This window comes from Pezoporus occidentalis, unplaced genomic scaffold (genome assembly GCF_034315485.1).
Source record: "Pezoporus occidentalis ecotype Australia unplaced genomic scaffold, CSIRO_AGI_Poc_V1 ctg24, whole genome shotgun sequence".
Classification (NCBI taxonomy): domain Eukaryota; kingdom Metazoa; phylum Chordata; class Aves; order Psittaciformes; family Psittacidae; genus Pezoporus; species Pezoporus occidentalis.
The window spans coordinates 3,089,115-3,104,210 of NW_026914285.1; the positions used below are offsets into that span (position 1 = coordinate 3,089,115).

The 15,096-nt window shown below is 34.3% G+C and overlaps 1 protein-coding gene across 2 annotated transcripts in view; it reads left to right on the plus strand.

Annotated features, from left to right (window-relative positions):
* Positions 1-15,096, plus strand: part of NCAM2 (neural cell adhesion molecule 2) — a 279,151-nt gene that overhangs the window by 206,379 nt on the left and 57,676 nt on the right. Inside the window, exons 10-13 of one of the 2 annotated variants that reach the window (XM_062622126.1) lie at positions 5,008-5,195; positions 6,397-6,493; positions 14,161-14,334; positions 14,464-14,787. In XM_062622126.1, coding sequence (XP_062478110.1) covers positions 5,008-5,195; positions 6,397-6,493; positions 14,161-14,334; positions 14,464-14,477 — 473 coding nt within the window. In that variant the 3' untranslated portion in view covers positions 14,478-14,787. Of the gene's footprint in view, positions 1-5,007; positions 5,196-6,396; positions 6,494-14,160; positions 14,335-14,463; positions 14,788-15,096 lie in introns of those variants that run through there. The other variant, XM_062622125.1, reaches the window with a different exon arrangement.

Genomic DNA, 15,096 nt, shown 5'->3' on the forward strand with positions numbered 1-15,096 from the left:
TTTATTGCACAAAGTCACTTTGCAAAAAACATTTAATCAAAACTCACTGTACTGAGGCAGAGATGAATGCATATGCCTTTTTCTGATGTCACAACAGCAAATGTGGCAAAGTGGCTAAAATGATACTTTGTTCATCTGTATAATAAATCTACCTACTTTTTAGGGCAAGAGGGTGTAAAAATACTTTTAGAATAGAAATTCCACCATAAAAACTTTTGTCAAGTTCATGACTTGTTAAAATGCGATAGTCATGTTAGGAATTTCTCTAAATTTTTACCTAATAGAGCTCTATACGGCATGTTTTTGTTGACCTTACAATGAGCTTAATGTCATTTAAAGTAGATCTTTAATAGCATGTTGGCTATTTTTCTTTTAATAGAAGAATGCAATTTGGAATATATACAATATTTAGCTTTTATTCTGTTTTTCTTCTGATTATTTACTCATACTGTTAATAGGTGTGTATGCCTCAGCATCCTTTCTTACTGACATAATTTTGCACGTATGCAATTCTGAAAAATAAAGATACAAAAAAAGGCAAGAAAGAATTTTCTGATGTTTCCTTGAAGATGGTTCTAAGTTTTGAGTTGGTCTTACAGGCTAAAAATGTTAAATGTTTAAATTGGTAATTGATGTGTAAATTTTAAACTGATTTTTGTACTTCCAAAATTCAACAGAATTTTGCAAGTCATTGTTAAGTGTTATACAGTGATGACCTGTGAGTGAAAAAAATCAACATAGCCTTTGTCCTGTACCTCCAAGACAGATCCAGCAGAGCACAAGCAATACCCCTAAGAGTTATGAAGAAAATCATCAGGTGGTATGATAAGTGTGATTCTGAAATTTTGAAATTTGAACAAAATACCTTAAATTGAGATTTATAATCTCAACACTTTTTTTTTTCCTCAATTAACTTCCCTTAACTGCAGAATACTTGGCATTACTTAAAGTTTAGGTTGAAAGAGAGACCTCAGTATATTTAGAGTAAACCTGAGACATGTAGCTTTGGTTGTAGTTATCTGAGGCCAGGTCCCTCACACCACAGAGCCTGCCTCTGAGCTACAGTTATTGAACACATTGGAAGAAGCACAGGGCTAATGTAAAGAGGGAAATACCTGGTGAGTTTGAGTACACTGTACTGGAGATCTGAGGGATATAAGTTACAGGTATATTAGGGGTGCAGCATGCTGGAAATCGAGTTGGATATACAGGGTAATTTAAACAATTCCATTTGGTTTTTTAGTCTGTTCCTTAATGTTTCTTAGAGATTTTTTTTTGTTGTTGTTTTCTGGATAGCACTGTGTGTAAAAACCATAGATTCATAGAATGGTTAGGGTCGGAAAGGACCTTAACATTATCTGGTTCCAAACTCCCTGCCTGGAGAGTTTCTTCTACTTTATCTCCAAGAAAAAGCTATTCATCCCAAAACATAAAATATTAACTACTGCAAAACAGGTATGGAGGGAAAATATACAAGAGAAAGATGGATGGCTGTTAACTAAATTGTGTCAGACTTACAAAAAATTAAGGTACTTTTACAGCATTGATGGCAAGGAAAGTACTAAATTTGGTAGATGATGTGGTTTATTAAAGTCCTTGATGATAGGAAGCTTATGCCGGTATTAACTATCTAAGAGAGAGCCTTCCAATAATATGCTAAACGAAAAGTCCCAGCATCTTAGACCTGGCAGTCTAAGACCTATGTTTTCATTGTGTGAACCAGGAAAACAAAATTATTTGAGGAAGAAATAGCCAAAAGTTTGAAAACCTGCATCCTTAAATTAAGAAGTGCAAATCTGATTCTGTACACTAGGGTTTTTTTCATAGTTGTCTGGACACATGTGCTGAATCAGGTAATTTGCCATATTCACTTTTGTGTATAATGTCAAACATACCGCAGAGGCAGATCGTTGAAGTTGTTAATTGAATTAACTTCTGGATGAGACTGATGATGTATTAGCCAGTTTTAGAATCACTGTTCTCAGATATTATACCTAACAAGGATATCTAAATGCTAAAGACAGATTTCAGGCCAGAGTTTACTTCTCTTTCATAGTCTTCTTATGCAGGTTATCCAGAACTACTTCTAATTGGAGTTCTGACCTGTCAGTTTCTTTCTTGTTTGGGAAAACAAACAGCTTGAGTTTAGCTGGTACTGGTGCCATAATATTAACTACTCTAAAATGCCATAGTAAAGTTATAATTGCTTACAGAATCCTACTCTGATAGAATAGTTTTATTTTGTTTTGTACCTTTATGATGTTGTCTTTGTTCCTTCTAGGCATCTTTTTCATTTGGATTGCCTCATGTGTCCAAAAATAATAACCTTTCACAGTTTAAGTTTATAGCAGTACTTACAAGCTTTACCTTATTCTGGGCTGAATAAAAAGAAGCATGACCAGCAGGTCACAGGAGGTGATTCTCCCCCTTTACTCACCTTTTGTGAGATGCCAGCTGGAATACCATGTCCAGCTCTGCAGTCCCCAGCACAAGAAAGACATGGACCTGTTAGAGCAGGTCCAGAGGAGGGCCACAGAGATGATCAGAGGCCTCGAATATCTCTCCCATGAAGAAAGACTCAGAGGTTTTGGGTTGTTCAGCCTGGAGAAGGCTCCGGGGAGACCTTACAGGAGCCTTCCAATACCTGGAGGGGGCCTATAAAGAAAGCTGGGGAGGGGCTTTTTACAAGGGTGATAGGACCAGGGGTAGTGGCTTTAAACTGAAAGAGGGTAGTTTTATACTAGATATTAGAAAGAAATTATTTACTGTGAGGGTGCTGAGGCACTGAAACAGGTTGCCCAGAGAAGTTGTGGTTGCCCCATCCCTGGAAGCATTCAAGGCCAGGCTGGATGGGGCTTTGAGCAACCTAGTGAATTGGAAGGTGTCCCTGCCCACTGGATGATCTTTAAGGACCCTTCCAACCCAACCCACTCTATGATTCTATGATTTATTGTGTGCCTATAATAACTAATATGAACAGTAACTTTGGTACTTTCCTGAAGGTTTTCAGGTTTTTTAGTAGAGTGCCATGAGGTTCAGATACAATAAATGTCATCAGATTGCATTTTTTAAAACACTGGATTGTATTCAATCTTCTAATTCTGTATATAACTATTTAAAAGTCCAGTATGTTGTCTTAACTGGTAGAACACCGTGTGCAAAAGCTTAAAAAGAACAGTTCATTTGCACCCTGGATTGATTTTTCTTTTTTTTTTTTTTTTGGTCAGGCATAAATTAACCCTGAGTTATCTAGAAGATAAGCAGAGCATATTTTTTATTTTTTAATGGTTTTAACCTTTTTTACTGATCTTGATGGGAGCTTTTTTTCTCTTTTCATACTGTAAATATATTCTGTTTAAGTATCCTTAACATGTATTAATATATTACAAGGTCCATCTTCTCATTTTTACTTGGTTATACTTCATTTTCAGTTGCTAGACTTTCTCAATAAATGTTCTGTTTATTAACTTAGTCGTTTCTTAGATATTCTAGAGAACTGGAGGAATCAGATTTGTAGACGTAGAAAATAGTCAGCCTTGTGTTTTCAAAGCCTTAGCTTTAAGGTTTGTTATTTTTTCATACCCATACATGTTGTGTGTTTCTGTAGTTATACTAACAGTAATTCCGTAACCACTTAAGCATAATATACTACAGCTAGTGATGAAAAGCATGCAAGAAAATGCAAAATTCTGCAGAAAAAAAAAATAAAAAGGTGTTTTAAACCGTTCCCAATGCTAAACTTTACTGCATAGTCAAACGTGCTCAGTTCTGGTCTCTGATACACCTACTAGTAATTTTCTACCCAAAAATATTTCAAGAAGATTAGAATAGAATTTTCAGACACACATATAAAAATATTTAGGAACTATTTATGAAAACAAAAATATAAATAGATGCATTTTAAATATTGAAAGAGATACCATGACACCAGCTGTAATTGATAATTCTGTTTTGGTATTGAAGTGCTAGAGAGTTTCCCTGACTTGCAGTAATGTAAGAAATATTTTCTTAATACTTCTTAAATACAATAAAAGTGGGATTAAAATTAAAAAAAAAAAAAAAATTGCAAATATTGAATAGACTAAAAATGTGGTTTACCCAGGACACAAATAGAAGAACAGGGAAAGTTCTACTGCCTCTCATTTTCTAGAGACCGTTAAACTGCTCCTGCACCTTAGAGAAAGAGTGATTAAAAGAGATACTTCTTTTCCTGGTGGCATTGTGATCTGAAAGTCATAGTTAGTTTGCATGCCAGCAATTTCCTCTGTGTCATACTCAGTGTTTGCAGTTAATATTAACATAGCCATTTATAGGCAGGTTTTTAAGGAAGACGCACCATGTTTTTATTTGTCTGTAGCTTTCTGATTTCATAAGAAACTGGTGTAAAGATTATCCTAAGTACTGATACACATAGTACTTTTTTTCTGACATACATAGAATATATTGCAACATTTTAGGTATTCTGTTATTTATTTTCTTCTAGGTTTATTCACACAACTAAACATCTCTCTTCAGAAACATTTCATAAACTATAAGAGTTCCAGTGAGAAGGGGTTGAAGCTCTTACAAATCTGTGAAAATTTGGAGACTGAGTGTAATTTCTCCATAGCAAAAGAAGAAACTATAAAATCAGCAAATTAACAAATTATAAATTTCAGAGATCACCTCCCTTTGTGATACAGTATCTGGCTGAAGAGCTCCTCATCTTCAGGAATAAACATTCTTTGTAATTTCTGAGATAATGTCTTTCTAAATGCTAAATACCTGCTAAATATAATTAGCAGGTATTCTCTTCCTGAGAATTTCAGCTGAAGGGGTTTCAGGAGAGGAGAATGCTAACAAAATAAAGGCTCAAGAAACTCAAGATTGAATACAGATGTTTTCATGGTGCATAATAAACTGACAAAGCAATCAGTTGAAATTTTAATGTGAACATGCATGCTTGGATAAAGGTATATAGTTTGTTTTACTAAAACACTTAATGTATTCATGTATTACTTTTTCCAGATGCTCCAACATTTGTGTCAAATCAAACTATGTATTACTCTTGGGAAGGCAATCCCATCAATATAAGCTGTGAGGTGCTAGCAAATCCGTCTGCCTCAGTTCAGTGGAGAAGAGGAAAATCAGTTTTACCGGTAAAAAATACAACACATCTGAAGACCTACAGTACAGGAAGAAAGCTGATTCTAGAGGTAAGGCTTAAAAGGGAAATGTGAAATGTAACTGTAAAAGGGAAACGTGGTGACATGTATATACAAAGTCCTTTGTATCCTTATGTGACTTCAGCCAAGAACAAAGCAGAAGGGTAAAGTGGTAAGGAACTGCAATTGGCTGTAACAGCTGTTTCTTCATAGAGGCATTGGAAAAATAAACTAAGCTGCTGTTATCTTAAAGGTACCTGTAAGAACAAAACATGAGAAAGGTAGAAGACAGAGACTGCATCTTAATTATCAATTTACTTTATTGACTTGGCTAAATTTGGAATGAAATTAGTGTATAGCAAACCATGGTCCTTAATTAATTCACAACAGAGTGTAACTGGTGTCTCCAGCCCCAGTCTCACCTGTTACAGGGATGACATACTGTCTTCCTACACAGACGTGGAAGACGTTAGTTTTCTTCATTTCTGTCTAGTTTCAGGCTTATGTCCGAGCGTAAGCTTCTCAGTTGCCATGGGAAAAAAAGGCTGAGAAGCTATAAAGCTAAGCTGACTGGGGGACCTACTTCAGATCCCAAGCAAGAGGTTTACAGTGCACTGAAAAAAGAAAACCCAACTTTTTTTTCCTAAAGTCCAAGCAAGTAACCTTGATTCTCTAGTAGAGGATATATATTCTAAGAAATATAGTCTTACTCTTGTTTGAAGGTCATCTTTAGGGTTTTGTTTAACCCTATGTTGTTAAGTAAAGCTTAACAACATAAAATATGCCTCACAGTCTGTGGCTCTCCCATTCTACTGTCACCTGAAGAGTTGGTCAGGTAAGCTAGATTCCAGTGAGGCATTACTTCCCTATGATATCCATGATTTATTCTGTTGTAAATCCTTAACTCAACTGAATTTACAGTTGAGCCACATCCTGTTACATCTACTTTCTCCACACACACCACCTCCCCCCCTCCAATATCTGGTGTATTGTGAATCCTGCAAACAATAAAAAGTAAATTATTATTCTTGCAGCAGCTATAGGAATCGACAATTTTCAGACCTTTAGTTGCTTATTTAGTAAAAATATCAGTTTGTGCAAATAGCACGTGTAAAAAAAATATGAAGTTTATTAGATTTTTTTTGTTTAAAATTATAAAGTTGAGCTATGTCCCCATTTTTCATTCTGATTTTTTTTTTAACTTTGATATTTAATTAGAAACCAATATTTACAAACCATATTCATTTTAAAGATTGCTCCCACATCTGACAGTGATTTTGGACGGTATAATTGTACAGCCACAAACAGAATAGGAACAAGATATCAAGAGTATACACTTGGTCAAGCTGGTAAGTTTAAAGTTGTTCCCTTTTCTTTAAGTATTTTTTTATATTTTAATTAAAATATAAAGTTCAGAGCCACTTTTCTCTGTTTATTTTATTTCAATGGAATGTTGGCAGTTAATTTTAATTCTCTGAAAGTTGAGTTGCAGTATAAAGTAAAATAAACCATTTCCCTCTGAATATGAGTCTTCTTTGGTTTTAATTGTAAGGCCTTCTGATATGGGAAAAAATAAATTAGTAACTTTTTTCCTTTGCCCTTACTACATCCTACATTTATAACTGTATTTTCATTACTTCACTGGAGAGATATGGTTTGCAGGCAGTAAAAATAAGAAAGAATTTGGAAAGTCTTTTTTTCCTTTTTCTCCTTGATATTTTCTTGATAAACTAAGGATGTCAAAAGACTCAAGTTCTTCTGTCTTCATTTGCACTCTTAGTTATTTAAAAGCACAGTTTGACCCAGAATGCTAGGTTTAAATTTAAGTTCTGACATATTCTACAACCGACTGTTACAGAATTTCTGAATATTTTTAGGTCCATCTGTAGTTGTTTAGGGAAATATAAAAATATGATTGTATGTTTGTTCTTTGACAGAAATAATTGTTCACTGAGAGCAAACAAGAGTTTCTTAGTATTCTTTTCAGGTATATTTTCTTGTGGAATGGACTAATGCTTGTTGAGCAAGCTTTGAGGTCTCCCAACATTTGTATCTACATAGACGAGGCAAATTGTTCCAGTTTTAATGACATCTATGGAGTAATGATGCAGTTTGTAGTACCAAAGGTACAGCCATACTGAAAGGTATACACCCCTTGTGATGTGTTGTTACAGACTTATTTTCATCATGTAACTTTCAGGTCATACCATACTGCCAGATTGGCTGATACTTATTGATGGGGACAGATAGAAACGAAGTCTTGTACATTAAAATAAAAAAAAAAAAAAGGAACTTGTATATTTTTTATGATCTTCAGGGTTTCCGCTGTAACTTTTGATTTTTTTTTTTTAAATAATAAAATAATCTCTTTTGAGCCCTGCTAGGAGGACTTCTGGGGGTACTTTGCTGAAATGTACACATCCAGTCATACGGAGGCTTTCTTACTCAGCCTGGTGTTTTAATTTTTACAGTTTTCCTCAATAGGTTGATTATTTTCTTTTGCTTTGTCAGGAGTTACAAAGAATAGTTGTTTATTAAGAAATTTTTTAGTTGTGCACAGCATGTAAAATTTTTCTCATTGCCTCTAAAGAATGGATTACTAGCACACACTTTTACCATGTATATTATACTACTTTTTTGTCTTTGAATAGTGATCAAAAGTGCTGAGCTTCCTATCATAGGAAAATGTGGAGTTTTATTGACAAAACAGATTTCTATGTGCTACGATTTTACATTATCCAGAAGACCCATTCCCCTTAATTTTAGAACTTTTGGAGGATATTATCTGTATTGTTGATCTTTTGATAGCTACATGTGACTAATGAGAAATATATTAGGTTTTCCTCTTGCATGTAACCATCCCTAGCCCCAGCTAAGTCCTAATTTCATATAATGCAGTCTTTACTTTCTATTTTACAAATCTCTCACCAATATAAGGAACCACACAGTTTTAGTTATACCTAGAATAATTTTATTTCTTGAAAAGAAATTCCAAAAGTGAACAGTTTATAGAATCTTCAGTCATGTTCATGATTGTTTAACTGGTTGATCCCATTTATTTCAGTGGAATTACTTGAACAATTGAGTTTCCATAACGGACTAAAATTACGACTCATCACTACTAATGAGTAGCTCATCGGTACTACATGTGACATTAAATATGAAAAATGAATACTCTCTGTGATGTTCAAAATTGACGTAGTAATTGAAATGCTCTAAATTTTAAGGAAAAAGAACTAATTTCTATTCCATTATTAATTTCTATTCTGTCTGTAATTAAGAAATCTCAAGACGTGCAGGAAGTCAGCATTGATTTGAACAGGTAAACTACATCTATTATGTATATATTACTTCTGTCATCATTGAATTTAGGAAGTAGATTTAGCTCTCTAAAAAATCTCAGGGCATGATTATATAAATATTTGTGGCTGGCATACAATTTGCAGAATTATATTAAATTCATCAAACATTAGGACTGTACATAACCCTCTGCTTTTAGTCAGTTACATCTATTTCTCTTCAGTAGCATTCTGTCTCTTTAGGACAACACGTGCATCTGTAAATTCAACAGCAGCCCTGGTTCTGCCTGTCCTGCTGGGCTAGGTGCTACACTTGTCTCTGGAGTATCATCTCTAGGATTTGTTATGTGTGAAGCTTCACTGGAAGGGAAAAGCAGTATAAGTACAGTGTGAAATCTGCCATAATAATTTCTCAATTTCTTAGTCTGGAAGACAGAAGACTTGCCACTACAATTCAGTGTTAAAATCAGGATAGGAATGGGAAGGAAAAACTCCACTTGCACCTCTCTGGTGTCTTCCTTCTCAGGGCAGGAACAGTAATGCCAATGAAAACAGAGAAACTCAGGTTATGGGTTTTGCTGTGCACTGTCTTTTCATAAAACTGTATGTATTTACAAGAGCATCTCAGCACATACTGTATCTGATGATATTTCTCTTAGAGTTGCAAAACAATGTCCGAGAACATTGCAGCCCAGGGTACTCCATGATGACTATTCTAATAATTAATTTTAATAAAAAGTATTTTTCATTATTAATTAGAAAAGAGCACAATATTTTGGTTATGTATTGTACTTCAGCATATTCTCACATGAGAGCCCTGGAAATTCAAGAAAGAGCAAATAACTCCATGCAAGCCGTACTTTTTTTTTTTTTCTTTTTAATACAACTATAACAGAAATGTTATTGATGCAGTTTTCAAACAGCTTACTATTTTCTACTATTGCAACGGTGCAACATTTTTTTTGTTCTTCAGAAAGCTTGATGAATGCTTAAAAAAAAGTATTGGAATTATGAAAAGGTCAGTCAGGGTATATTTACTGAGTATGTGATGAATAAAGAATTACGGGAAGTTATTATGAAAAGCATGAGCTATATATAGACATTCTATATAATGATGTGAAATGAGTATGTATCCTTAACATTGTAGTGTAGAATTTGTGTGGGGCTAGGGGTGTCAGGTTCCATTATGCTAGGCACTACTTACAGGAGTGTAATGCATAATATTCAGCATTCTGAAAGGTTTACATTATTAGCATTTGCATCTAAATAGACTTTTTTAAAAATAAAAACCTACAAATAACGAATGTAGTTCACTGCTACAAGTTTTGCACTTAAGCTGGAATAAGCTGGAAATGAAAAGCAACCAGGGAGATGGAGGATAAAGCCACCACAATAATTACAGATATAAAATGTCAAATGCAGCTTTCTTTCCAGTTTTACTACCTTTGTTGCTTCACTTTGGTAGATTAGGAAGCCCTAATGAATTAAAACCCATAAAAATTTTTCGTACATTTCAATACAGACAGATCTCCTTCTGTCTTTGACTGTAAGTACTAATGCCAGGGCATAGCATGCTTTCACAATGGTTCTGTCAGGAAAAATAAATACTAGTTCTAGCTTGGAGACAGTATTAAGCAAAGTCCGCTGGTAGGATAAATTTTACAAATAATTATCATTTTACTGAATAGTTTCCTTAAAATTCTGCAGGAATGACGTGTTGTGTTTTGTTCCATTTTTCTGCTTTGCCAGTTTTCAGCAGAATCAAACTACCTCTTTTTTTTAATTTATTACTAGTTAAAATGTAATCGTACTGTCACAATGCCATTATTTTTATTTCTGTTGCCCTTCTTAAAATATTATACTTACCAACAATAGAAAAAGTTTTTTTTCAGAATTTAAACGTGATTTGCAACCATACCATGTTGTATGGAAAGAAAACTATAACTCTTCACTCAAATTATCCAGACCTACTGGATCAGCCTGAATTCCAAACACTTTAAACCTTTCAAAACAATTGAAGAATTGCAGCCTGTCTAAGGTTTCACACAGCCTTTACTGGTAAATGCTGAGAAACTTCTGTGATTTTTTAAAAGGTTAATCACCTTTTAATCACCTGACTTGTGATGATGAGCTCTTGAAAATACCATATGGTTGACATCCTCCTTTTTTCATTGCTTAAGCATTTAAATTGCTTTATAACTAACATGTAGAATGTGAAAAGAACCAGTCTTCTTCATTTCTTGCCACTGCAAATTTATTACTTCACATCACAATCACAACTTTTAGAAGCCTTCTTAGGCTCTGTTTTTTATCTGTGACAGGCTTAGGCTTTGGCAGGCCAGGTGAGCTTGGCTGATTATCCCAATGGCTTTCAGAGCCTAAGGTGAGCACAGATGTTCCTAGATTTGCCCAGCTGTAGCTTAGTCATAGTTTATGTGAAATATCAGTATGCAGAGAGATGGTATTAAGTAGCAAAACGTTTTTCCTTTCTGTTATTTTAAATGTCTTTTTAGAGATAAACTTGACTCTTCAAGTAAATATTTTTTTAAAATATTAATATTTATTTTGCACATAGCAGTGTACAGCTGGACCGAATCCAGAGATCCTTAAGTATAAATCCCAATTCACTTCTATGTCTCATAGCCTTACTCATCTTAGATTTTGCTTTCCCCTTCTTGTATTCTGGGATAGCAAAGGGGTTAAAAGTTCAGATAAATAGTCTGATTCATCTTTTTTACCTCAGTCTTTCTTCAGTCTTTGCACGTAGAATATACTTTCATTTTTAATGAAGGTTGAAATTCTGATCTTATAATATCATGCCTGGAACTGCACTCAGTACAGATTAAGTGTTAACAGGATCAACTGCTGGCAGAAACCGTATTAATAGGCAGTGAACATAGTTTAACAAATAGCTATGAGCCTAACCTGTAGAATTAATATTGAAATTTTTCTCAATTGTAAGGAAGTATAAGCATGTACTATTTCACAGAGATTTTGGACTCCAAAGGTCTAGTCTGTAGCCCCATCTCTTTCTCTGCCCTGCTCCGGATACTACTTACGTTCAGCATTTAGACATAGTTACTTTTATTCAATATCTATATGCCAGATATACAGAGACAGGAAAAGCTGCAAAACTGCGCTAGGAGCATATTGACATGACATAGGAAACAAAAGCTAATTGGAAGATGAATCTCTGACCCCACGACCTACTCTCACATTATCACTTCCTTTTCTCCATTTACACCAGGACTGCTAAACTCTCAGACGGAAAATTCTCTTCCATAAAACTATCAGGAAAAATAGCTTGAAAAGAAAATCCCCAGAATGGTGGTCATTTATTGAATGAGTTGGGTAATTGTAGTACTAGATTTGAAAGAGTACTTGCATATCAGCAGTAGGAAACATAAGGTTCTTCTTGAAGAATGTCTTCTTCCCTATGCCGTGTTTATTACAGTTAATCTCACGCAAATATAAAGATGCATGGAAAAGTGATCTCCTTAACATTATGAAAGTCAAGAACAAATTGTATATGTAAATAACACACTTCTGTTTCATAACATTAATCAAATAATTGTCCTGGTTGAAACTGAAGTAACAGTAATTGTCTTATAAAAAGAGCATACAGAAACTAACATAAAAATACCCTGAGTGTAACCAAATATTTATTCAGCCTTAAACAAAACCTTTTCTTTCGTATTGAAATCTTTTAACGGAAAAGGAATAGAAGTGTTTAGAAACTATTTCTAATATTATAGGTATCCACAGCAGCTTTCAGCTTGCAGTTAAATCCAAAGAGCATTTATCTTCAGTACTGCTGAACTATATTAATCTTCCCAAATGACTGGTATCCACTTCATTCATACAGTGATATACTTCTTCACTTCGTCTATCCTGGATTGCTTTTGCTGGCATTCTTATGTTCTGGTTTTCCCACCTCTGTCAAAACAGTAATTTGAGCTAGGGAGAGAAAGAATGGTGCTTAAGATACTGTGGCTATCAGGGAAAAAGAATAACATTTCTCTCAGCTATAATGAGAACCTGCAGGAAAGGAGTCACAGGCTGGTTCTAATCCTCATTCTCTTCTGATTTGGGGATCAATGCTTACGCAGCAAGCAACTCATAACTGTTTCTTCAACATTCTATATCCTGATGAAACGAATGTTTCCTGGAATAAGATAGGATTGGAGGGTTTGTACCCCTCAAGCAGAGATTTGCATTCTACTCAAAACTTAAATATCATGGATTGATATAGTTGGGTCTTTTAAGTAAATAATACCAAAATTATTCATCCATGTAAATAAATCTATGCTGGTTTTAACCCAATAAGCACCAAGCACTAGAAGTTTCAGGAGACCTGTGTTCAGAAATGCTGACTATAAGAGGTATGATATTAGCATTAATACACTCTGACAACTGGAAAAAATTAGGTGCCTGATATTAAAAGGTTATACAGATCAGCCCCTTAAGAGTAGCTTTGGAAGGTGCCCTTTTCCTGAGAATTTGTGGCTGAATATGTCCTGTAATCCATTCTTAAATATTTTATTAACATTTTTTGGCTCATTTTCATTCGTGTACAATACTGGGTGAAGCTCATGTTGATTCTCTGTTTATTCCCAACTCTCTGACAGCCCTTGAATAAAGACCACATTTCATGTAAATAGTTCAGTGCCCACTAACCAACTGATAGTCTTTGGCTCAAATTCTTACATGTCCTTATAAAAATATCTTCTATACCATGCAGACAAAAGTAATGCCAAACTGGTAAGTAGGTATGAAACAAAATTATCAGGTATATCAGAAAATAAATTTTTCATGGTGTTTCAGATCCCTGGTATTCTATCCGCAGAACTAAAATTCTTCCTAGTATTTTAAATTGTTTGTAGTTATTACACTTTAAAATGTAGCACAATTAGAAAAGTTAGTCTCTAGTCTTCTATGTGTTAGTTTGGTCTTACATTGTAAAAGTAACATGATGTTTCTCTTTTCAAAGATGTGCCGATCCCAAGGTTATTTCAGTGCTTTTGTTTCGTATTTAGCATCTCAACACCTACAGGCACCTGCTTTATTTTAATAGTTCTTTTCTATTTTGAAAGATAATGTACTTGCTTTTGATTTCAGAGAAAATGTTTCTTTCAACCTATTACATAGATTATTTCTTAAACAGAAAAGAAAATAGAAACCTTCCATTTATATTTCTAGCAGCTTGGAATCCAGTCTTCTGAAAAAAAAAAAAGGATTCATGTTTTCAGCTATATTTCAGAGTTTCATAAAAATTGCTAAATTATTTGTACATTTTTGTCTTAATCTTATTTAGAAGAATTCAGACTCTGAATGATCTTTTAAGCCATAACTGTTCCTCTTGCTAAATTGGATTTAAAGTTTGTTATTCTCTTTCACATAATTGTACAGTAAACAAATTAATCTCTTACATTGCCCTACGATGAAATTAGCTGTTAAAAAAGATTGTATTATAAAAGAAAGGCAGAAGTTGAAAGTGGTTTTGCATAATTTTATCATACAAGAAAATAGGTGTGGTTTTCTTACAGCTCTCTCTTAGAAAGCTTAAGCTGTTTATCTAATGTAAACATTATTACATCATATTGTAGATTTATTTTTTCACATTTTAAGATGCTAAGGAAACTTTTGGGGGTAAATTATCAACTGTTTAGGTCTGTCTAGTTGCTGCTGATTATTAAATAATGTTTGTAATTTTTTAGATGTGCCATCAAATCCTTATGGAGTACGAGTTTTAGAGTTGTCACAAACTACTGCCAAAGTTTTGTTCAATAAGCCAGATTCACATGGAGGTGTGCCCATTCATCATTACCAAGTGGATGTAAAAGAGGTAGCCTCAGATACCTGGAAAATAGTTCGCTCCCATGGAGTTCAAAGTAAGTGCACAAGAAATAAATGCAAGTACATGCTGAGGTGGGATGTTTACATAGAGCAATGTTAACATAATACATTCAACAGATCCTCGTTTCATTGCATCCATATTTACCCTTCAATTTTTTTAACAGGCACTGCAAGTTAAAGCAGCCCCAACCATCTTCTGATTTATACAGCAGGAAGTGAATGATAGTTTTGCAGCTATCAGCACAGTGATGGGAGAAAAAAATGTAGTATAGCATATGATCTAATGTGTGTTATTTCTTTGCCTTTTGCATCCCATAACCCACACACAAAAATGCTCTACTAAGCAGACCATGTTCCAAATCATGGAAGCATTTTAAAGAAACATTAATGAACATGTAGTTAACGTATATTCAAAGAAAGACTTTGTATCTTCTGTTTTTCTTAACCAAACACAGAAACTGTGTGTATAAATGTAATACTGTAAATCATAGTAGCATTAATTTTAGTCCAGTAAGCTAGTTTTTCTTTCAGTACTAGAAGATCTAAAGACAGTATGTTTCCTCCAGTTGCAGGGCATACACATTAATGAACATTAGTCTACCTCTTCCCTTTTTTTCATGTTACGTTTCAGATCAAGTTTGACACTTTTTTTCTCATAGCTGCTTCCTTCAGCAAATGGGCAATAACTTTCTCTGATGGGAACTACACTATACCAAATACAAAAACTGGAGTGACCAGTCTGAGTAATAGGGTGCAGTGTACTCAAATGAGGCCAAGCCCGGTAACTACAGAGTGCA